This window comes from Xiphophorus couchianus, chromosome 4, assembly GCF_001444195.1.
Source record: "Xiphophorus couchianus chromosome 4, X_couchianus-1.0, whole genome shotgun sequence".
Taxonomy (NCBI): domain Eukaryota; kingdom Metazoa; phylum Chordata; class Actinopteri; order Cyprinodontiformes; family Poeciliidae; genus Xiphophorus; species Xiphophorus couchianus.
In genome coordinates, this window is record NC_040231.1 from 3,665,637 (window position 1) to 3,689,128 (window position 23,492).

The 23,492-nt window shown below is 38.4% G+C and overlaps 2 protein-coding genes across 12 annotated transcripts in view; one reads left to right on the plus strand and one right to left on the minus strand.

Annotated features, from left to right (window-relative positions):
• Nucleotides 1-5,529, plus strand: part of LOC114143376 (C-myc promoter-binding protein-like) — a 71,927-nt gene extending 66,398 nt beyond the window's left edge. For all 9 annotated transcript variants that reach the window (XM_028015325.1, XM_028015326.1, XM_028015329.1 and 6 more), the window contains 3 exons: nt 2,285-2,447; nt 2,524-2,588; nt 2,892-5,529. In XM_028015325.1, the coding sequence (XP_027871126.1) occupies nt 2,285-2,447; nt 2,524-2,588; nt 2,892-3,028 (365 nt within the window). In that variant the 3' untranslated portion in view covers nt 3,029-5,529. The remainder of the gene's footprint in view (nt 1-2,284; nt 2,448-2,523; nt 2,589-2,891) is intronic.
• A 2,906-nt stretch (nt 5,530-8,435) lies between these two features.
• Nucleotides 8,436-23,492, minus strand: LOC114143377 (sodium/potassium/calcium exchanger 1-like). 3 transcript variants are annotated; one of them, XM_028015337.1, is made up of 11 exons: nt 22,524-23,492; nt 18,622-18,795; nt 18,229-18,337; nt 15,704-15,757; nt 15,319-15,369; nt 13,643-13,720; nt 10,822-10,949; nt 9,750-10,013; nt 9,519-9,608; nt 9,137-9,303; nt 8,436-8,839 (listed from the first exon to the last, which is right to left on the minus strand). In XM_028015337.1, exons 1-11 carry the CDS (start codon nt 23,457-23,459, stop codon nt 8,593-8,595), a joined length of 2,298 nt encoding a protein of 765 aa, XP_027871138.1. In that variant the 5' UTR covers nt 23,460-23,492; the 3' UTR covers nt 8,436-8,592. The 3 variants fall into 3 exon arrangements, with proteins under 3 accessions (XP_027871138.1, XP_027871139.1, XP_027871141.1); XM_028015338.1 differs by lacking the exons at nt 15,319-15,369; nt 15,704-15,757; XM_028015340.1 differs by lacking the exons at nt 13,643-13,720; nt 15,319-15,369; nt 15,704-15,757.

Here is a 23,492-nt window from a genome sequence, read left to right on the forward strand (position 1 = left end):
GTAAATTGGATGTTAACGGTTACATTTTTTCTAATTTTGTCAAAGTGCAGACAAAACTTTTCATTGGGTTTTCATGTTGCAGTCCAGACGTTTGTAACCAGTAACCCTTTACACTTTCCACAATGGCTCTTAACTTTGGATAAAATAATACAGAACCAACCAACCCTTTTAAGATATTGCAGATATTACACAATATTTTGTATTATTTATAGCAATAGCAACAGAAGTTACATAATATATACTTGTTTTGAGAATTTCTTAGGAAACTTGATGTCGCTGCAGTCAAAGTTGCACAAATATTTAATCATATTTACATATTTATTCATACTGTAGTAGACCCAAAAGTAGACAAAATAGTATAAATAACTGTTCTGACATTAGTATGCATTTATAGTTGCGATAAATCCAAAACTAGTTTAAAATCACAATTAATGCATGGCTAATGGATATAACAAATGCAGGTTTTAGCTGTTTTTCTACTTCTTATGGAATAATTACAATAAATTTCCACAACAGAAGGACACTTAAAACTATAAGAAATAATTTTGTCATTATCTTGATTTTATTTTATTTTTTCTTCTTATAAATAGAAACGTTGTGGAATATTTTTTTCCTTCTATATTTTACAAACCTACAAATTTAAGTTATTTAAATTACGGTCATATGATAGAGAATTATCAGAAATTAGACGTTTTCTTTTTTCCAAAAGCTCCAATAACATTTGTGGTTCTAAAGTGTTATTTAGCTGAACTGAGAGTAAAAATGGTTTGCAAAGGTTGCAGACCTCTTTCACAAACAAACACACAGGAAACATGTATGAATCAATCAATTTGCACGCAATTAATCAATTTACAATTATTTTGTCAATTAGTGGTTTATCAGGATAAAATTAGTTCCAATCGTTTAATTACGGTAATAACTTCCGCTTGACCTACTTTCAGTGTTGTAGTTTGGCCGCCATCCAGCAGAGGGCGCCGCTGGTCATCTTCATTAGTGGAGCCGTTGATACAGAAATTAAAGATGGCGGTGAATTATCATAACGGAGAAGATAAGCGGTCCAAACAGAATCCGGTGTGGGATGACAAATGTTCCGTTTAGAAATATAACCTCTCGACTCCACAGTATCCTTAAGTTTCATCTTAATAGAGTTAAGACAGTTAATAGAGAGTTGCGTCAATTTCTCAACAAAAAATTACCGATTTCATATGAAGATGAGAATGCGCTGTAAGAGATGATGTAAAAAGAAAAATAACTGACATGATAAAAAGTAAAAAAAAATAAATAAAAAAAAGAAATGACACTGTGAATCTTTCAGTCAGGTTTCCCGAGGCAAAATCACACCGGAAGTAAAGATACATTGCTTCGAGTCAAACAACGTTATGACGTCTTCGTATGAAATTGACGTAACTGTGAAAAGGGTCTGTTAGCTAGCAGGGATAAAGCAGAAAAACTAACATTATATAAAAAACAAAAGACATGATGCCGATAAGCACCGTTGAGTCTGAGGGCTGTGTAAGTTTAATAATGTGAGAAAAACAAAAAATGTTATTTACTCAAAACAAATATATTGAAGGGCTTTGGGAAAAAGTCTACTCAAGTAACTGATCAAATTATTAATCATTTGATATTTTAAAATTGCATCATCAATCGGACCAAAATATAAAGTTATGTGGATTTTTTGGCTGCGACAGACTGGCGACCTGTCCAGGCTGAGTCAGGGTAGGGTCAGGGTCAGGGTAAGGTTAGGTTAGGGTCAGGGTCAGGGTAGGGTTATGGTCAGGGTAGGGTCAGGGTTAGGTGAATCCCGCCTCTCGCCCTGAACATTAGCTGGAGAGACACCAGCAACCCTCCTGACCCCTCTAAGGGACATGGCTGTACAGAAAATGGATGGATGGAAAGTTTGGAGAAATGATGGATGAAAATGACAATAATTAATATAAGTAAGAAAAAATAACAAAATCAGGCAAAGGAAAAATTTTCCGAATTGGTTTCTATCAATAAAAACTGATGAAGCTTTAACAGAGCTGCTGGTGTGTGTCTGTGTCTGGTGAATATTTGGTTAAAATATGTTTGTTTTTCATTCAGTGGGTAGAAAATCCAGAAATTTTACTCAAGTAAGAGTAGAAATACTTCAAAATAAAATTACTTTAGTAAAAGTAAAATGTACAGCGTAGTAAAAAAAAGTTATTTTTCAAAAATGTTCCTCAAATGTAATTGAGTAAATGTAACTAGTTACCACAGCAAGAAGCTCCTGATCTCTCTCTCTCTGTCTCTCTCTGTGTAGATGTGGGCTACCCTCTGTCCCGGCCGGTCCCGGATGAGGAGAAGCCTCTGACGGACGAGCTGCTGCAGGGCGTGGTGCGCAGCATCCAGAGGAACGACGTCGGCCGGCCGATGGCGCAGCTGCTGCAGCTGCTGGACCGGATGCTGGGGGTCAAACGCCAAAGGTCACTGTCAGGCAAACCGCTGGACTGCAGTGATGCTGTAACGTTATGAATGATGGGTTTTGTTTTGGTTTGTCAGGAGTTTGTACAGAGACATCCTCTTCCTGTCCCTGGTGGCGCTGGGAAAAGATAACATCGATATCGGTGAGTCAGAGTTTAACCTTCAGTTTGTTTCAGTTTCTGAGCTGAATATTAAATTTATCATGTTTTTGATGGAATCATTAACTGATCCAGATTCTCTGGGCAAAGAGCCAATAATCAATAGTTGGAATTCACCAATCGATTCATGATCAAAACAATGCAATAAAAGATCTGATTAAATTATTAAAATGGAATCCATCAAAAACCCAAACAGTATTCAATTATTGATATTTAATTTCATCTAATTTCATCTATCAATCTGTCCATTCATTCATTCATTACTAATTTAATTATTTTTCCTGTCAGACGCCTTCGATCGTGAGTACAAGCTGGCGTACGACCGCCTGCTGCCCCCGCTGGTCAGGCTGACCCATAACTGTGACCGTCCTCCGGGCGCCGGCGTCATGGAGTGCCGCCGGACGTTCGGAGAGCCTTACCTGTGAGTCGCTCACCTTCACCTCCTCCTGCTCCTCCTCCTCACCGCTTCACCTCCAGCTCAGGAACCCGCAGCAGGACTGGACCGTCGCCGTGGTAACGCTCGGCTTCGTCCAGCACCTCACCTTGTTTCTGTTGAAATCCAACCAAAATACACAGAAAAAAAACCCCTGTAAATAAGCGCCGGTTTTTAATCCAGCATTTATATTGTGTAATCATAAATCACATGGAGACTAACTGCAGCAATATTTTAACTTGAGTTCTATTTGTACAAAGTTAGCTTTATTTATTGCATCCTGTTGCAACTCACCGCTCTCGCCTGCAGACTGACGGAAACCTGCTTCGTGTTGCATCAAAACAGCAAAAAAGAAAAGTAACTAAAAGCCGTGCTTGTTCACCAAGCAGCTGTTTTAAAAACGATTTCATGCCTAACATCGACATAAATGTTTCATTCAGTGACTTCTCTGTTTTATTCAGAAGAGACCTAGCAAACCGGCTGCTTGACTCGATGAGAGAGGAGCAATAAATCTAGATTTTACTTTCATATACAACTTGAAATGTTCCCATAATAACCAGATGATGTTTCTGTTTGGTTTGTTTTAAAACCTTTTTTGTCAATCACCTTCTGAACGGAGCGTCATCATCAGGACTCCTCTGGTTTTTCTGGTTTTCAAAGTTCTCAAGTCCAGAGTTTAAATATAAAACCTGGAAGTACAACACAGACATTGTGACACACTGCAAAAACTAAATATTACCAAATATTTTTGTCTTGTTTTTATTGCAAAAATCTTATTATACTTGAAATGAGAGAAAACTACCTTAAAAGAAGCTTTTGAGTAAAACATAAGAATTTATTTTATATTGGAAAAATGTAATAAGTGAAATAATGGCAGAAAAACTTGAACTTTTTCATGATTATTAAGTAATAATTTCCTGAAAACAGGCTCCAATATCTTGTTAAAAAGTTACTTGTAAATTAGTTTTGTCTTATTTCAAGTGTACTAAAAAATTTGCACCAAATAATACTTGGTAAGATTTTGTGTTTTTGCAGATAGAGCAGAAATACGTAAAATATGAAAATACTCCAGATGTTACCCAGTTTTTGTAGACTGTAGGTTAAAGTACAGTTTATTTTTAAAAGCACTTAAAATTTAATTTTGGTCAAAACTACTTTCTAAAAGCTCAACAAACTCTTGATATTCAGCAGGAGTTAATTATTAAAATTTGCATCCAAATTGTAAATTCTCAAAGAATATGTTGCTCTACAGTTACAGTATATTTCCAATATTTTCAGTCATTTTCACAAAAAGTTTAACTTGACTGACACTAAAATTCACATCTGAAATTAAATATCCAGATTTTTTTTATTTAAGGCTGCTTTAATTCCTTAAGTGGAATTAAAATGTTCTTAAAATCCTTTCAATGTTTAATTTTCAAATATTTTTAAAAGATTGAATACTGCAAAAATAAAAAATCTGATTATTTTGTCCATCTTCTAGTGCAAATATCTTCACACACTTGAAATAAGACAAAAAGAAATTACAACAAACTTTTCAGAGAAATATAGGCAATAATTCCTTATTGATTAAAGAAGTATTAGTTGCATTGGCAGATTATTTCATTTAAAAAATGTCATGTTATAAGTGAAATAATCTACCAGTGGAACTTCCTTTATTTCATGTTAAGGAATTATTGACTTAAATCAATCTGAAAAGTTGCCTGTAAGTTAGTTTTTGTCTTATTCCAAGTGTTGTAAGATAGTTACACTAGAAACCAGATCAAAGACACTTTGTAATATTTGTTTTTACAGTGAATGAAGTCAAACTTCTTCAGGTTTTTCTCACCAGATTTTTCTAGATTGTATGAGATCTTTGCTCATATTTAGAGAAAAAAACTAATTTTCTCTAAATTTTCTGTCGCCGTTGCTAGAAAACATGAAATTTGCTCAAAATCTATCAATGGCTAAAAAAATAAAGATCACTGCTAAGGCCCGATGTTTAAATATTTCTGATACAGAACTTTCCTGATATTTTTACTTTAATGAAGTTGTAAACTAAATGAGATTCTGTTGGGAAGAACCAAACGAACTGGACAGAACTTGATGCTAACACCTTATCAGTGTTTTTATTTTATCTTATGTTTGTTAATGAACGGTACCGGTCCCACTTCTGGACCTGGAGTCTCATAAATGTTTGTTTGTGGATTTGGTTGAAGGAGGACTCCCGAGTTTAAGCTTGAGGGTTTCATGAACGTCGACCAAATGTTGCGGAAGAGACCAAAACTGGAAAAAATGAACAAGTTGCACTTTAAACCTACCAGAAAACAAATACCTGATGAACCGGGATTTCTGCTGCTTGAAAAAGAGAAGTTTTTCCAGAACCAAGTCAATAAATGTTTTATTTGTAAAACAAAGAATTAAAAAATCACATTTTCTAGCAGCAGGTTCTTTTACCAGTGTAGAAGGTTGTGTACAGCTACTGGAACTGTAAATAAAACCATTTAACACTCACTGTTGACTTGTCTTTATTTTTTAAAGTAGAAGAATTACAACTCAATATTAACATAATTGGTGAATCTTAGGAATTAAAATGTTTTTTTTTCTCAATTATTTTACTGATACAAGATTCTGTTTTAACAAGAAAATTATAACTTTAAGAATTAAACACTTATGCTAAAATTTCAAAATATAAAACTCTGGCTTTAAATTTATCAGTCACTCTTTAATGCGAAATGCAGTAAAAAAAATAAAAAATCAGGCAAATCAAACCTTCCTAAAATAATAGCCTTTTTTATTTATTTTTTTGTTTATTTTTTTAATCACGTTTGGTAAAAAATAACGTAGGCCATTATTTCAGGAAGGTGATGATATTTAACGCTCAGTGCAAAAAGTAAAAACTCAGCTCATTGCTACCTAATGTTTTATTGATATCTATTCAAGTGCAATTTTAATTTGTTCTAAAATTTAGTTTTATGTTAAATGTAATAAATTATGATTAATTTCCATCAATTTCTTTTAAAGTGTTGGATTTTACCTTCACATACTCACCAAAAAATAAAAATTGGTGAATGTCAAGTGTTTTGCAGAGCACGATTTAAAATAATCACATAAGAAACTGTAGAAATATTTGGCTTTGTCCTAAAGACACAAAAGTTTGTTGTTGAGTTCAGATTTAAAAATGTTTCCAAAACTCACATTTGACCCATCAATATACCAGTCACTCTTAAAAGAAATAATTTATTGCAGCATGGAATTACCATCTCACACTTTTTAAAATTGATCCATGTTTGCATTCATTTTGATAAAAAAAAAAGAACAAAAACGGCGTTTAACACGACAGTATCGGGACAAAGGGAAACGCTCGACTTTTTCCTCACAGCTACGACGATCTGACGCACAGGTAACAACACTTTTCTTCCTTCTACATCAAAACAGGAACAAACAGAAGTTAGAGGTCAGAAATAGTGCACAGAGAATCTAAATGTTTTGAAGTGTGGAACGATTCAACAAAAAAAGGTGCAAAAGTTCGGCTTTATGGTGGGTTTCCTATAAATATTAGATTTTTCTGCATTGATAAATCATAAAATTATTGTTTTTATCTCAAATGATTGTTGCAGAACCTGTACAATTTTTCAGCTCACTGTTAATAGAAGCTTAACCATTAACTGTATTGTTTTCTATTAGAGAAAATCCACATATATTCAAACTGCTGCACCATTTTTATTATTATTTTTTTTTTATTGTAGCGTCTTTTCATCCTGGTAAAAAAAAATAAAAAATACAGCTCCAATAAACCAGAGTTCATGAAATTCCTCTAAATTATCTTGTTTTATTAATCTGAGGAGGAGTCAGAATAAGCTATTCTGCATCTCTTTTACCAATTATTTAACAATTATGTGTAAATAATAAACATTTTCTCCCACTTCAAATGCCATAAAAGGACAGGAAGTGGAATACTGCTACCTTGGAAGAAAATGAGGATCTGTAATTAGTAAAACTACATTTACTGACTAGACTTTCCTTCTCTGGCGATGTAACTGCCTTTCTAACAGTAAATGAGCGCCATCTTGTGGTCGTTACTAGAACTGTTGGTGCCACATATTTTACAAGGTGCGTCAAAAGTACCGTTTTTATTTTATATTTCTCTACATGTGCCACCCAAATTCCAACAAACATTGGATCCTGCTGCAGGAAAGTAGCTATTTTTAGACTTTTGAGTTTTTATTGAACTAAATAACATTAAACTGGCGCCTGCAGTGTAGATAAAGTACAGTCTAGGAGTCCAGCAGTAATTTAAGGCGCTATGTATGGGGTCAAAAACTAACGGCAATAATTCGTTATTTAGCCTGTTGTCACGATAGAAAAAAGTCGGTTTTGAACTAACCATTTATTTAGCAAGCTAAATATTTAGCTACTACGCTAAGTATTTGTAGTGTGAAACCCAAACTACAAATATTTACGTTTATCTCTGCTAAATGTTTAACTAATATGCTACTTCATGTACCATGTACCGGAAGTGAGCTGTCAAAATAAAAGCTCCGTTTTCCTAACACCCGCATGTGAGCTCGCGCTTTGCTCATTTCTAGAAGAAGTCATTAAAAAGACTCGTCCTATGTTTAAGGGGGGAAAAGTGACATGAATTACATTAAAGCGAGTTAGTCACGCCAGCAAAAGTTTAAAGATTCGAAAATCCCAGCTTTATTTTGGTAGTCCACTTCCGGCTATCGACAAGCTAATTAGCACTTTGCCTGCTATAGCTAATATTTAGAAATATTTACTATAATACCTATTGTTGTAATATATGTTCTAGCTATTATGATAGCTATAGTGAATAACTAATGCTTAGGAATATGTAGCTTGTAAGCTACATATTTAGCTTGCTAGCGTAATATGTAGTTGAAAGCTAAGAATTTAACCTCAAACTAAATTTAGCTTGCCTATGGAGGTGTTAGGGCCACTGTAAATTAATAAAAAGGAATAAATGTCCGCCAAAAAACAAAGCAATTTTGAAAATAATCTAAAAAAATGTGTTTCAAAAGTCAAAATGTTTTGAATTTTGAAAAAAAATCTCAAACTTCTGTTCATCTAAAACATTTTTTTTCTTTGCCAGAAAAGTCTTCCTTTTTTCTATCTACAATGGCCTCAACATACTGTCACACTTGCTAATTAAATATTTAGTATGGAGCTAGATGTTTAGTTCCAACCTAAATGTTTAGTTTATTTCTGAATGTGTAAACATGGAGAAATGACAAAAATTAAATCCCTTTTTTTTTTCTTCTGATGGGTTAAATAACTCAAATTATTGCAGTTAATATTAGACTGTAACTTTACAAACAGAAGCCAATATCTATGAAATCTAGAAACTGCAAAGTTATAGATTATTGTTCTGCTGCTTTTCTGAAGGATCAGATCATAAATACTGTAAATATAACAATTATCATATTTATTCTTGCTGAGTGGGACTGAGACATAATGAGGGAATCTGGATAACTGATATATTTCTGCACAAACTTGTAGACCCTCCGACCCAACATAAATCCCTCAGAACCAGTCCGGTCCAGGCAGTCTCTGCCATCAGATTGAGACGGGACAGATGAGGATGCGGTCCTCCAGCAGGACACTGAGGATGAGGAACACAAAGTACAGGGCGAACATGGTGACGCCCAGCTTTTTGCTCATCTTCCAGCGGCAGGCGGCGATGGAGATGATGACAAAGAGGAGCATGAGGAAGAGCAGCACGATGGCGCAGAACAGGCCGTTGGAGCTGACCGCCACCGGCTTGCCGTAGATGACGGTGTAGATGAGCCAGGGGACGGGCAGGCTGGAACCACACAGGGCAGGAGCGCTTTAGTCGATTATTAACGATTTCATGCTTTTATTTACCAGAAATTAATGTTCATTCTAGTTATTGTTGAGAAATCACAGCCAGAATAGAAACATGCCATCTGGTTTAAATGTTAAACCTGTTAAATTTTCTGGTTTGAAAAGTTGAAAATTTGAGACTTTTGAAAGTCAGAAATGTCCACCTCACAGAACCAAACATTTTTCAGTGCCCAGGTCATTCACTGTGGTTTACTGGAAAGTTTTATTTTGAACTTCCAGTTAATGGATCTCTTACCCAACTGTGATGTCGAAGATGTTGCTTCCCACGGAGCTGGAGACGGCCATGTCTCCCAAACCTTTCCGAGCTACAATCACGCTGGTGATGAGGTCTGGGATGGACGTTCCTGCCGCCAGGATGGTCAGGCCCATGATCTCCTCAGAAATGCCGATAGTCTCGCCTACCTGAGAGCACACACAAAAAAAACAAGAACCGAACCTATAGAGAATAGCTCAAAATAACATCATGAAGGCTTAGAAAGGCCTAGTCAAAGTATTCACTAAAACCCAATTGAGATTGGGCTGCTTGTTCGCATATGAAGGACTCACCAACAATTATTAACACTTGATAATTTTTAAAGGTCAGCACTATTGTTTATATTCAGTAAAAACGGACCCACCTGATGCGCCCACCACACCATCAGGTAGGAGAAGATGCCGATCCAGAAGATGGAGCCGATAAACGAGATGATAAAGAATCTTCTGGACTCCTGGAAAACCATTTGTTATTATTTTCAAAACCTAAAGCCTCTGAACAAAATCTGTCACGGACTCAGATTAAAACCAACAGAAATCCAGCTTTAGGAAAGTTTCAACTGTTGTGATGATTGAAATGAAGAGTAATTGATCACCTGGTTGCGGACGTCCGGCAGCGTGAGCCACAGCGGGAACACGATGGGCAGCAGGAACAGGTATGTGGCCCGTTTCCGCGGCATGTCGGGCCACCCCAAGGATAACGGCGTGCTCTCCTCTTCCTTCTCTTGTTCTTCTGCTTCTTTGTTTTCCTTTTCTTCCTCTTCTTCCTCGCTCTCACTAGAGTCGCCGCTTTCGTCTTCGCCGCCATCTTCCTGGGCGCTGTCCTGCGATCCTCCAGTTTCTCCAGCTGATTCTGCTGCCTGCAGACAGAAGATTGCTTCTCAGAAACCAGACTAGGGATGCAAACAATAAGTCCTCTTATGATTTACTGTCAATTAATGGCTCATTAGGTTAAAATGAGTTTCAATCGATCGACCAATAATGGCCGCTGAGATCTTCTTTCAGTGTTGTAGTTTGGCAACCGTCCAGCAGAGGGCGCCGCTGGTAATTCTTGTTAGCGCAGCCTTCTGATACAGAAAGAAAGATGGCGGCGAAACAGTCCAAACAGACTCGGGCTTTGGGGAGAACAAAGCACTTCATGCTGTTCTGTTTTTAAAATATAAAATAAACTCGACAACCTCATTAAGTTTCACAGCAACAACACTCATTCAGCCTTCAGCTGTTAAACCAAAAATTACGGATGTGTTACGAAAACTTCCATCTGTTAATCTGACTGTTTTATATTTTGATTCATTCTCTAATTTTTTATTCTGGTTTGTTTCCAATTAACACAGTAATCTTTTAAAGCAGTCCTGATAACAATTATTCAGTTTATTCGAAGGTAATTCAGGGATTTTTTTCTGGACTGTTTTAGTTTTCATCCATCGCCTCAGCATTTTATAAGAAATGTTTCATTAATTTTGACCTACGAAGGATTAAGCCATAAAAAAGTATTCTCAGCTCTAGTGATTTAACATTTCAGACAACTTATCTGAGCACTCAGACTGGTGGCACAAAGACAGCGCCACAGAAATTTAAGTTTTTGAGCAAAACTCTATGAAAAGTGATGGTGTTAAATCGCCCTTTAGTGTTTTACCTAAAGGAACCAGAAGATTTTAAAAGTCTTGCCTTTGACTCCTCTGAGGTTTTCTGCGGAGTCTCCTCTGCTGGAGGCTGCGAGGTGGACGGCTGAGCTGCGGCGCCCCCTGGTGTTCCAGCAGAAGCAATTTGCTCTGACTTCTGTTTGTGACCCGCATCTTAAAAGCAGACAAAAAACAAACAAAGTCAGTCATCTACATGGCTCTATTTTGGCAGTTTAAACTAAAAGCTGGAGCAGTGTGAAACCTTTCCAGGAGCTGCACATGTACCAGAAATTACACTGCAGATTCTGCAGGAATGAAAGTGAACCGACTATACCTCCAAACATTTAAGCAATCTCAAAAGGGAAACAGTCCCTGACTTCCTGCTGTCAACAGATTACCCCAGACTCTGTCAGTGTTGAACCAAGTCTCTCTGCTAGAGGAAGCTAGCTGCATTTTTGTTGACCATATAATGACACAATTTGACATTTAAAAAATAAATTTGCTTAATTTTGAAAAAAAAAAGTCATTTGTTTTGTTGATAAAAAAGTTTTGATGCTAGAATCAGGTGGGGGTTTTTTTTGGCTGCATCAAAATAAGTTTCCATTACAAAATGAGAGCAAAACTTTATCAATACGTTGAAAAAGTTTAGCAATTGAGGTGTTTCCATTAGATAAGAAACGCAATTAAAAATCACACGTGAATAAGTGAAAAGTTGTTCCGTCATCCTGCATCTACTTCCTGTTATTCTCATCGTGGTTTCTGCCAGCGGCAACATCCTGTTGTTGATCATGTGACCTGTGTGATGTGAAAGAAGTGTTTCCTTTGGAGTTTTACAAAATTAATAAATTTTGATTCCGCCAGAAAACCCACCTCATCCTAGCGCAAAACATTTAATCAAAAATAAGGTTTTTCGAAATTGCAGCAGTTCTAAAGGCAAATTTATTTACAAAATGTCAACTTGCGCAATTAAAAGGAACAAAACAAACTTACAAGTAACTTTTCTGCAAGATTAGGGAGCTTATTTTCTAAGCTAAGTCAATAATTGAAAAAAATGTTAAAAAGTTACACTTGCAAATTATTTCACTTGTAAAATGGGAAAAATGTTTTGTTAAAAGTGAAATAATCAGCCAGTGGAACAAGTACTTTTTCATCAATATTAATTTTCCCTAGATCAAAAATCTTGAATAATAATCTGAACTTAACTACATTGTTAGAAAACTAGAATCAGTTTGACTTGGAATCTGTATGACTGGATTAACTTTTTTTTCCCAGAGGCAATATTTGTTGTGGATTGACGCTATGTAAATAAACTGCATTAAATTATAGTTAAGACAAAACAAAATAAACTTTAAACGTCTGCAAACTGATCAGCAACATGCAGCCAACCAAAACATGAAGCTGAAAAAAGAGGAACATTCTCCTCCACTGTTTGATAGCAGCTCTGTTTCACGTCAATAAAACTCCTAAAAAGTTGTCTTGAGAACCAGATGAGATAAAGTTGCTCTTCCCTCTGACGTAAAGCAGATCGTATGTGTGGCGTTGAGCTGCGTGGGCTGGACGGAGTGGGAGTGGGAGAGATGTGAGTGTTCGCAGATAAACACTCTCCTCTGAAGGAGCCTCCCATCTGCATGTTAACCCGGGGAGCTGATTGATTCGGCCTCGTTGAGGCCTCTCAAAGCGTCTTTGCCGCGCAGCTCCGAGTCTGAAGCAGCTCATTAGTGCGTAATGTGATGCAGGAACACAGAGATTAAGAGTCAGCGCTGATTGTAGAGGACGCCCTCCTTCAGCTGTGTCTCACAGAAATATTTTAAATTTTAATTTATAACAGAATCACCGTCATATCTGGAAGGATTTCACCGCATTCTTCAATCAACCGACTTTAATACTTTTCCCGCCGGTGTTTGGACTAAAAGGGGTTATTACCTGTTAGCTTATCAGTCTATGGGCCCTAAAAACGTACACTGCAAAAACACAAAATCGTACCAAGTATTTTTGGTCTGGTTTCTGGTACACTTGAAATAAGACTACAAATATCTTTTCAGCATAATATAGTATAGTAGCCTGTTTTGTCAATACTTTCGCCATATTGATGAAAAAGTAGTTCCACTGACAGATTATTTTAATAGCATGCAAACTATATTGATATAAGTGAAATAATCTGCAAATGTAACTAGTATTTTATTAAAAATCAATATTAAGGAATTATTTACTTAAACAAGCTCTTATATCTTGCTGAAAAGTTACATGTAAGTTTGTTTATCTTCTTTTACTTGAACTAAGATATTTACACTATAAACTGGACCAGAAATACTTGGTAAGATTTTGTGTTTTTGCAGTGTGTTCATTACACGTTTTGCACAAAATCATTTTTAGATAATGAGATTTCAGTCTGCTCAGTTCTGCCTATTTTGAGTTGTTTTAGGGCGTCTTGTCACTTTAAAAACAAATAAGCTGCTAATGGCCACGCCGCCCAACGCAACGTTTAAACTCACAGGAGCAAATGGCTACAAACAGATGCACAACTATACAACCATACATCTTTGAAAAGCAGAAGTGGAGCCTCCTGCACAGCCAACAGGAATGCAGTAAGAGGTTTCTGGATGGTAAGTCAACAACAAAACACTTGTCTTTTCCAGCTGCCATTGTACAGCACATATAGTGGTAAAACCAGCTGACCAAACATACTGGAGCTCAGCTTTGGTTGCTAGGTAACGGCACAGTGGCCAGTGGCAGTTTCTGATATGGGCGACATGAGCAAGCAGCCAGCTAGCACGTTATTCCCTGATGTTCAGCCCGTCAGATTTTCATTCTCTGTTTTTTTGTTTTTTCCCACAGAGCGGTCAGATTTTCAGCGGCGCCTCACTCACCTTCAGCGCGGCGGTGATGTGACTTGTTCTGCTGTTTCTCTGTCACCGAGACATCCAGAGGTTTTACTTTGTTCTTTGCTGCAATTAAGAGAACCGTCACTTATACAAACTTAACAAGAGAGGCGAGGATCCCCCATCTTTCTCCACTAGCTGCTCAGAGTGACCACTTCACCGAATCTTTGACCTCGACACACAGCAACCAGAGTAATGAGCCTCAATCAGACACGAGCGCTGAATTCATTACGGATAAAGTGAGTCATCCGCCCACATGTCTGCCAGCTGCATGCGAGAACCAGCAAATAATGGAGTTATGCAACGGCCGTGTGAAGTTGTTGCAGTTGAGGTTCATTTTTGTAAACTTCAGGAACACGACAGCCTCGAAGCAAAAGAAGAGCTGCATCCACAGGACAGAAAACACGAAGCCAAACACGGGAACATGCAAACCACAACTATTTACAGCAGCAGCACTTTTAATTTGATTTAATTATTCCAAAGAAGCAGTTCTCCAGATTTCCTGCAGGTCATTTAAAACCTTCTACACGGTGGGCCATAAGTTTCCATACAAAGGAGAATGTAAAATATAGAAAATATTTCAGATACCCAAGAAGATGCGTTTGACAAAAGAGCAAAGAATTGAAATTATACTAATGGAAAGCAGTCGCATGGTTGCACGAAGCTTTAACAGAAAACATGGTACGAGCATCAGACACGACACTGGGCAAAATTTATTTCAGAAAACTGGAAATGTTGCAGATCAACCATGAAGTGGTTCCAAGACGTGCAGCGATTACACAGAGTCCCAAATGTTTATTTTTTCTTTGTATGGAAACTTGTGGCCCAGCCTGTAGATCAGCTGTAGAGGATTTTTGTCCTGGAAGCTTGAGGTGGCATTTATGAAGTTACTGCTGTGAAAATTAACAGCAATAATTTGGGTTGTTTATCCTGTCACAAAATGAGAAAATGAGGAGGGATTCTTCAAAGTCATATTTTCATCATGTTATTCATTCATTTACAAATGCCACTGTTTCTAAATCACAAAAGTAGAAAGTTAAATATTTAACTTGCTAACTAATCATTTAGTTTAGAGCTAAATATGTATCTTACAGCTACATTTAGCCTCAAACTAAATATTTAGCTTCAAACTAAAGTTTAAATATTCTTACTATATATTTATTGAGGAGCTAATTGTTTAGTTCCAAACTAAACATTTTTAGCAAGCTAAATATTTAATTTCATACTAAATATTTAGTGTGGAACTAAACTAAATAGAAAACTAAATATTTAGTTTGGAGATAAATATTTAGCTCACAAGCTGCACGAAGCTATAAAGTAAAAATTAGATAGTAAGTTAAATATTTAGCTTCAAACTAAATATTTAACTTGGAGCATTTAGCTCTAAGCTTGCTTCAAACTAAAAATTTTAGGATCAACAGCAACAGTGTCATCAGGAGTTTACCTGTCCGTTAAGGTTAAGCATAATAGAAAATGGAAACGCAGCCAAAGGTGAAAGGAAAATGAGGAGAAACCTTCAAAAAGCCTGGAGAACCTCTGATGAAGGCATCAAGAAATAGGAGGAGGTTAAAACCTTTCCACAATGAAGAGCTTAGAAAGACCAGACTAAACATGATGGAACCAAGTTTGGAAACAAAGACGCCGCCAACATTTCTGCAGCTTACCTTTCTTCTGCACAAGCCCCTCCCCTTTGACATCACCATTAAAGGACGTTTCTGATTGGCAGAAATAGACAAAATCATCAACCACTTAAGCTGCTCCTCCAAATTTCAGTTTATACATTTCAGACATAAAATGGACACAAATGAAGCTGGGACCAAGAATCCAAAGATTAGAAACATGAGCAGAACTTCTGTGAATTCTCGACTACTATTAATACTACTAAAGTACTACAAACATAACCCTGACATGTGGTACATTTTTATCTTGTTTATTTTAGTTTGAATAAATTCTCTCTCTGTTCTCCCAGCAGTGAGCGTGAAAAGTTGCCAACCACAACAGAAACACGATGAGAAACGGCACAACCAGGTAGCGTCTCGCCGCTCTTACCTTCTGTGATTTTCTTTGGCCGACCGGTTCTGGCGGCGCCCCGGAGGGCTGCTTCTAAGAACCACAGGTACAACACGGCATAAACAACCCAAAAGGTTTTAGTTTAAAGGAGAACCATTATGCAAAATTTACATTTCGCATGTTTTTATACTTCCGTTTTAGTTTCTACTGCTTCTAAAAACAGACCAACACTTAAAAAACATCCAGCCGTTTTTTGGCAATAAGTTCAAGTTTTTTGGTGTCTGGAAAATGAGCCATTTCAAAAACCTCTGGAATGTATCATCATAAATCACCAGGCACTGCCTGTTACGTAACAACCCCAGTAAAGCCCAGTGCCGTTACCTAGCAACCCAAGAGGAGCTCCAGAATGTTTGGTCAGCTGGTTTTCAAATTCAAAAACAAAAGTTATTGATCCCAGAGGGAAATTAAATGTTGTTGTAATTCATTAAGACTCTTCAAAGAGTTATTGTAGATCGTGATGGATTCTCTTGTAGACGTCTGTATTACAGAGATTGTTAAGAGGCCTCTGACTGAAGACACTTTGTTTCACCAAAATAGTCTCATGAAGAGGAAGGTCAGGGTTGTCCATAATTCTCTTGATTTTGTTATTTTTATACTGTATGTTCTGTACAATGGCTGCTGGAAAAGTGTTCTGTTGTTGATTTACCACCCAGAAACCACTCGCTGCATTCTTGCTGGTTGTCCAGGAGGCTCTACTTCTGCTTTTCAAAATGTACAAATCTTTTATTGCCCATCTGTTTGCAGCCATTATGATTTTGTGCAGAAAAATGCAACAAACATGTTTTGTATACCGATACATCAATCCTAACCTGTTAAAGGAAGCACAATAAGTCACCTTTAAGAAAACAAAGAATCAAACTTTAAATGTATGCTTACTTTTAGTTCTAAAAGCAAAACAGATTTACAAATTTGATGGGTCAGTTTTTATTCATCCAGGAGAGTAAACTCCTCGGTCCAGCTGCAGAGAGCTCGACTCAGCTGGTTCCCCAGAGTTACAGCTACCGCCACGCCGGCTCCTATCCAGCTTTTATTAGCCTGTATTGTAAAGCTGATTAAGGATCAGCGGTGGCCGCAGCGCAGCGGGAGCAGGGAACAGCGGCACGCCGAGTCCAAGGACAGGCTCAAGGTCGCACCGGTTCATCTGGCCGTGGTCAGAGCTGAGTCACCGGCAGCGTGATGAGCTGCAGTTAGGAAGCAAGTTTAAGGGTTTGTTTTCTGTCTGTGATGATCCTAAATGGTGACTGCTGATCAGATTTATTGATTAAGTTTTCCCACAATGTAAGCTCGTAAATATATACATACACCTAAAGTTTTATTGTATTAAAGACAAACTTGGCAATCCAAGCAAAGGAGGAGTTTGATGAAAAGGAACAAAATCTGTCTTATCAAGTATTTTTGGTACAAATATCTTCATACACTGAAATAAAATAAAACTAACTTACAAGAAACTTTTTCAGCGAGATATAGGAGTTTGTTTTAAGTAAATAACTCCTAAATATTGATGAAAAAAGATCCATTGGCAGATTATTTCACTTATCACAATAAACTTTTCTAATTTTTTTCTCATCAATGAAGTAATCTGAGGAACACAGTTCCACTGCGGTTGCTAGGTAACGGGTCTGGGCTTTGCTGGGGTTGCTAGGTAACGGTCAGTGCCTGCTGATTTGTGACGGACATGCCGGCAGTTTTTGAAACGGTTAATTTTCCAGACACCAAAAAACATCAACTTATGGCCAAGAAACGGCTGGTGGTTGTTTTTAGAAGCATTAGAGAACCAAAGTACAAAAACATACAAAATGTAAATTTAGAACATTTTTCTAAACTTTTCATAGTAAATCTACTTTAAATACTGATTAATTTTAGGAAGTACTCATCGAATAGAGAAAATTATGCTGTTTTAACAGTTTTAAATATTGTTTTATCAACACATTCTGCCATAACGAGCCTTTTGAAAACCTTCATGACGTTGATGTGGCCCGAAATGAAAATGAGTTTTACACCTCTGGCATAGAGTAAAGTTTTATTACTAGATGTCAGAGTATAGTAATAACTCTAAACTCTGAGTATTAAACACAAACTTGCTAATCCAAGGGGAAAAAAATCAAAAAGTATTCTGGGGGAAAAAAGCTGAAGGAGGTTGTTGAAAACTAACAAAGTCTCTGTCTTTCACTGCAAAAAATAAATAAATATTACGAAGTATTTTTGGTTTATTTTTAGTGCAAATATCTTATACTTGAAATAAGACTAAACTAACTTGCAAGCAACTTTTCAGCAAGATATTGGAGCTTGTTTTAAGTCAATAATTCCTTTTCCTATCGGAAAAAGAACTAGTTGCTCTGGCAGATTATTTCACTTACAACACATTTTTTCCAAGTTACAAGTTCAAGTTTTCTAAGACATTTGCATCAATAATAGACAAAAACACTAAGATTTTGTGTTTCTGCAGTGAAGAAACTTTTGTTGGTACTTCGGTCTCAAACCGAGCAGAAACCAGCGTGATCTACCTTCTCCCAGCGGGTCCAGTGTGTGGATCATCAGCTGGAAGATGGTGCTCCTCAGGGACGTGTTGTGGAGCGACGCCGAGCTGCCGCCTCGCTGTAAAACTGGACGCACCTGCAGGTCAGCAGAGACGTGGTCAGCATAGAAACTTTCAGAAAACACTGAAGCAGTGAGGGCCTGCGAGACGAAATCAGCCTGATGTGCAGCAGATTCAGAATTAATCTCTGTTCCTTGAAGTCAGATTTCATAATTCCCTCATTTTACTTCTGAAAACAGATTGTAAAAGTATAATGTAAAGGACAGGTGTTTATCTGTGCCTTAACTTTAGTTTTTTTTTTATGCTTTATTTATGGCCAAACATGATAAAAAAATGAATTCAGGGTGTGGATTAGTTTTACCCGGAGCCGATCTTTGTCCTCTTGAGTTTCTGGCTGCTGGTTGTTGTGCTCAGGGCTTCCCGCTGCAGCCGGCGCAGCTTCAGGTTTTGGTTTGTTTTCCGTTTTTTGGGGATCAGCAGCAGGAGGAGGAAGAGGAGCAGCAGGAGGAGGAGGAGGAGGAGCGGCTTCACTGTCCTGGAAAAGAGGGTTTCAGTTACACACACAGCGCTGATCTGAAAGCTGTTTTAGATCAAACTGATTTCAATATCAGATAAAAAAACATCTGAATGAAGACAGAAAGCCGCTTTTAAATTATGATTTCATGCATTATGGGGAGAAAATTCTCTCTAACCTAGAAAAATACCTGAACCTTAAATCATCAAGACTTTAGACACATTTCTTACAAAAAGGACATCAGTTTGCAACCTATTGACAAAAGGAATATTCCTTAAACAATTAGTGTTGTGTGTGAAAATGTTTTGCATTAAAACACCAGGGCTAAACTGCTGAAGCCTCCTAATTAGATTCCTGCATCCCATGGTGTTTCTTCTGCATGAATTCATTAAGATTTAACTGGCTTGGTTTGTTAAATATTTAAAAGAAACAAATGAGCAGCCTGTAAATAATTTAGTGGTGTGAAAGTGTTCGCTTGTTCCTGATTTCTTATTCTTGCTGCTGTTTGTCACATTATTTAAATATTAGTCAAGTAAAGATAAGTAGACACAAAATTACGATGCCCCATTTGTGCCGATGTAGATGAAAAAGGGACGAGTACATTTCCGCCCAAAATTTTTTTGTTTTGTTTTAAATTTGCTTGAAAATGTTTTTGAAATTTCTTGATAAATCTAAGAAATTTTCTAGAAACAAAAATAACATTTCTGAATTTGAAAAGCCACAAATTTGTTAGAAGAAACAGAATTTTTGAGAATAGAAAAAACAAGGAAACTTCTGAGTTTTCAAAGGCATAAATTTACTTTTAAAAATGAAAATTTCTGAGCTTGAATCGCTGAAAATTTCCTAGAACAAAACTCGGATTTTTACATTAATTTCAGAAATCAAGAAGAAAAATTTAAATTTCTAAGTTTGAAAAGGTGAAAATTTGCTAGAAAAAAACAGAAAGTTTTAGGTTTTCTAGAATAAACAAGAACATTTTTAAAAAAATTTCTAGCAAATTTTCGACTTAAGATTTTTGGTGGAAATTTTCTCCTGTCTTTTTTGGCCCTAATTCGCAATTATACAAAATGCAGTTTTAAATTAAATTGTTTGTTATTGAGAGATAAAAATATATATATATTATTTCTGTAGATAAAGCTCAACATTAAACTAATAAAACGCTTTGTTTTGCTTTGTGTTTTTCTTCAGGCAGAACCTCCATGTTGGTTCTGATGTTGGTTCTGCAGCAGATATGGTTCTGGACTGTGTTGAATAGTTATTCATCAGTTTGGGCCCCTGTAGGTATTTCAGGAACTGCAACAAAACCAGAGTGACATTTTCAGCGGCAGGAACACCTGGAGTCCCTTCAGCTTCAAAGGGTTTCACACAAACGCGGTCAGTGGGTCTGAGCGAGCCGAGTCCGGAAGATGAAAGGATGCAAAACAAACCAGCAACAAAGGACAGAAGTTGGTCCAGAAACAATCGAGGCGCCTTGCAAAAGTATTCACTCCCGTTGTGCCGCATTTTGTCAGGTTACAAACCTGAAAGCGACATGTGGGGATTTAATTCGGCAGAGCAAGGGAGGGAGGGAGGAAAAGAAGGAAGGAAGGAAGGAAGGAAGGAAGGAAGGAAGGAAGGAAGGAAGGAAGGAAGGAAGGAAGGAAGGAAGGAAGGAAGGAAGGAAGGAAGGAAGGAAGGAGGCATTGATTGGACTGAGACTCACCATCTGTGTGGTAAGAATGCGAGCTGTGGAGAATTACTGGGGAACTGATAGTAGCTACTATTGTTATTAGAGACTGAAAAGATTTAAATGTTTGTCAATGATTCACTTCCAATAAAATATGATCTCCAGTAAAGATCAACTGGCAAAAGTCAGGCCTGTCCTTGACGACACGAGAAGCAAACGCTTAAATGTTGAAACTGATGGGATGATGGTCTGAGGTAGTACCTGCCCAGCAGACCTAAAGAAACAAGGGTTTAAAATCTTCGTGTGAACAGGAGCATCTGTGACTTCATCATTCACACTGAGAGTTCTGCGTTTGTCAAACTGATGACAAAGAGTTTGGCTTAGGAGGAAATGTTGTTCTGCAGCTGTGCAGAAACCCCTCGGACTATATTGTCTACTTTAACTCATTTTTTGCATCTGAAAGCACCAATGTGTTTCAGAAATCTGGGACCATAAGGAAGAACCAGCTGATGGGATGCAAACTGGAAGATCACAAAGATCTTCTGTCCGTGTGGACAACGATGCTGAGCTCGATGCAAGTCCCCATGTTTCTGTCAACGCTGTTGGCCAAGTGCAACGCTTCTCTGAGGAGCAGGAAGTGGTGCCATGCTAACGCTTGTGTCAGAGTACAGCACTCACATGGAAGGAGTAGATTTGGCAGACATGATGAGTGCTCTGTAGCACACCTCAGTGGTCACCGCTGGTACCTGACCATATTTAGGCAAATAGTTCACATTGCTGTCAACAATGCATGATTCTCCATCGCTGTGATGGGTCAGAAACACCAGCTTCTGAAAATCTTTGGGTTAAAGACGACTCATCTATCTTGAAAAGCAGAAAAGAGGAAACAACTCCACAGGATCAGAAAACCCACCAAGCATCCGAAACACGCCAGGCCCTTGGATGATACGGGATATGACGGGATTGGGTTGATGCAGGATGTGCCAGAATGGACAGACATTAGTCATGGACCAGAAGTGCAAAGAACCTTTATGCACTGCAGGTCCCGGCCTGGTCCGGCCTGGTCCGGCCCGGTCCTATTGGCGCTACGCTTGTTTTGCTTTGAACATGACGTCGAACATGTCGAACATGACGGCTTCCGGTTTATTTTAAACTTAAAGATCACAGTTAAACGCCAAAAGTGACTAAAATGTTTTGTATAATTTAATTAACACATAACGTTCAGAGAATCTTGCCGACTTATCATCATTCCAGTTGGTGAAATGTTACCCGATCTCTAAACTTCTTCACTGCAGAGAAAAAGTTAAATGGATTCATCTGGATGACGATGCAGATTATCTGTTCAGTTCAATTATTCTTGCGTGACTCTGACAATCTTAACATGTAGATGTAATGTGAAATTCTGTGTTTCGGTTCAGTTAAAAAAAATACAAAAGGCGACATAAACACCAACTCTGACAGAAAATCAGCAGATCACCTGTTTAAACTAACTATTCTTATATTAGCTAATAGCAGCGGCAGCTAATCGACCACAGCGATCATTTGGTAATAATCGCAAAATAAACATCAAGCCTAAAAACATAATACTGCCACAGACTGAATGTTCTTAGTGTGGGAAATGTTTTGAGCATCTTTTGGTACTGAATCCCGTTGGCGTTATCAGTTGCTATGGCAACGAGTCTGAGAAGCGCAGCCGATGCGGAGAGAAAACAAAAGTGGTTTTGAGTTTTTCTTTCCCGGTTTATATGGTTTATTTTTCCTTCGGTATGGAGCAGAGCACTGAATTAATCAAACCTACATCTCCAGGTTTCATTTAGTTCACGGAATGACATGTAAAAGAATCCTTTTTGCCCTCCAGCGTTGTGCGCATGCGCGAAATCTTTGGACGTAAACAATCACGTGCAATTAGCTTCCAAAAACCAACTCATCCTAACACAAAACTTTATATGTTTAATTGGCATGTTTCCATTAAGTAATTTCCTTTTTGTGATTTCAATTTTTACAATTCTATGGTAACACAGTTACAGAACCAGCCCGAATTTCTCTTCCGACCCAGATTTGATTGAAGTTGCCGCCCACTCACCTTCTCCGGCTCGGCCGTGCTCCACACCTTGACGATGCTCACGTGTTTGCTGAGCTGGCTTTTGAACGTCTGTTCAATCTGACTGTTGAACTTCATGAAGACTACGTAGCTCATGTAGCCCAGCACCAGCAGCGCGCTCTCCCACCACCAGATCACGTTGTCCAGGAAGAAGACGATGAGCATGATGAGGTCCAGGATGTAGAAGGTCACGTCCCGGAAGAGCGGCCACCAGGTGAGGTGCAACATCTCCCGGGAAAAAATGGCGCACATGCCAATCACGAACAGGATGTTGAAGACGGCAGACCCCACGATGGTGCCGATGCCCACGTTGCTGTGGGAGATGAAGACCCCGATGAGGGAAGTGAAGAGCTCCGGGGCCGAGCCGCCAGCCGCCATGAAGGTGGCCCCGGCCACGTCGTCGGAGATCTTCAGCTTGGCGGCGATGACCTCCAACGCGGGGACGAAGAACTCGTCGCAGACGATGGCCAGGGCAACGAACATGTAGGTCATCCCCATGATGTGGAGGACCACCCACCCTCGGCGCCTCTGCTCCACTGAGAAGATGTCTTCCGGGTAGTCCCCCTGACTTTGCGGGGGCTGGGTTGGGTGTTGAGGAGGAGGGGCCGTGGTGGTCAGAAGCGGGGGAGTTGGAGGCGCTCTGGCAAGTCGGGGATCCACGTAGACGCACTGCTCCAGATCCGTCCTGTTGACGACCATCACCAGAGGAGGCATGGTGCTCTCCAGCGACTCATTGGACGCCCTCACCTCCCGAAGTCTGACCTCCAGGGCGCCGTGGCCGCCCCCGGCCTCAGTCCTGCCGGGGGCTGGAGACTGCCTGGTCTTCAGACTCAGAGTATAGATGCAACACAGCAGCGCGCCCGACACGAAGAAGAGGACGCGGCTGCGCTTCAGCCTCCTCCGCTGGGGCGACTGCATGCTTCAGCGTCCGGAGTCCCTGCAGGAAGTTAG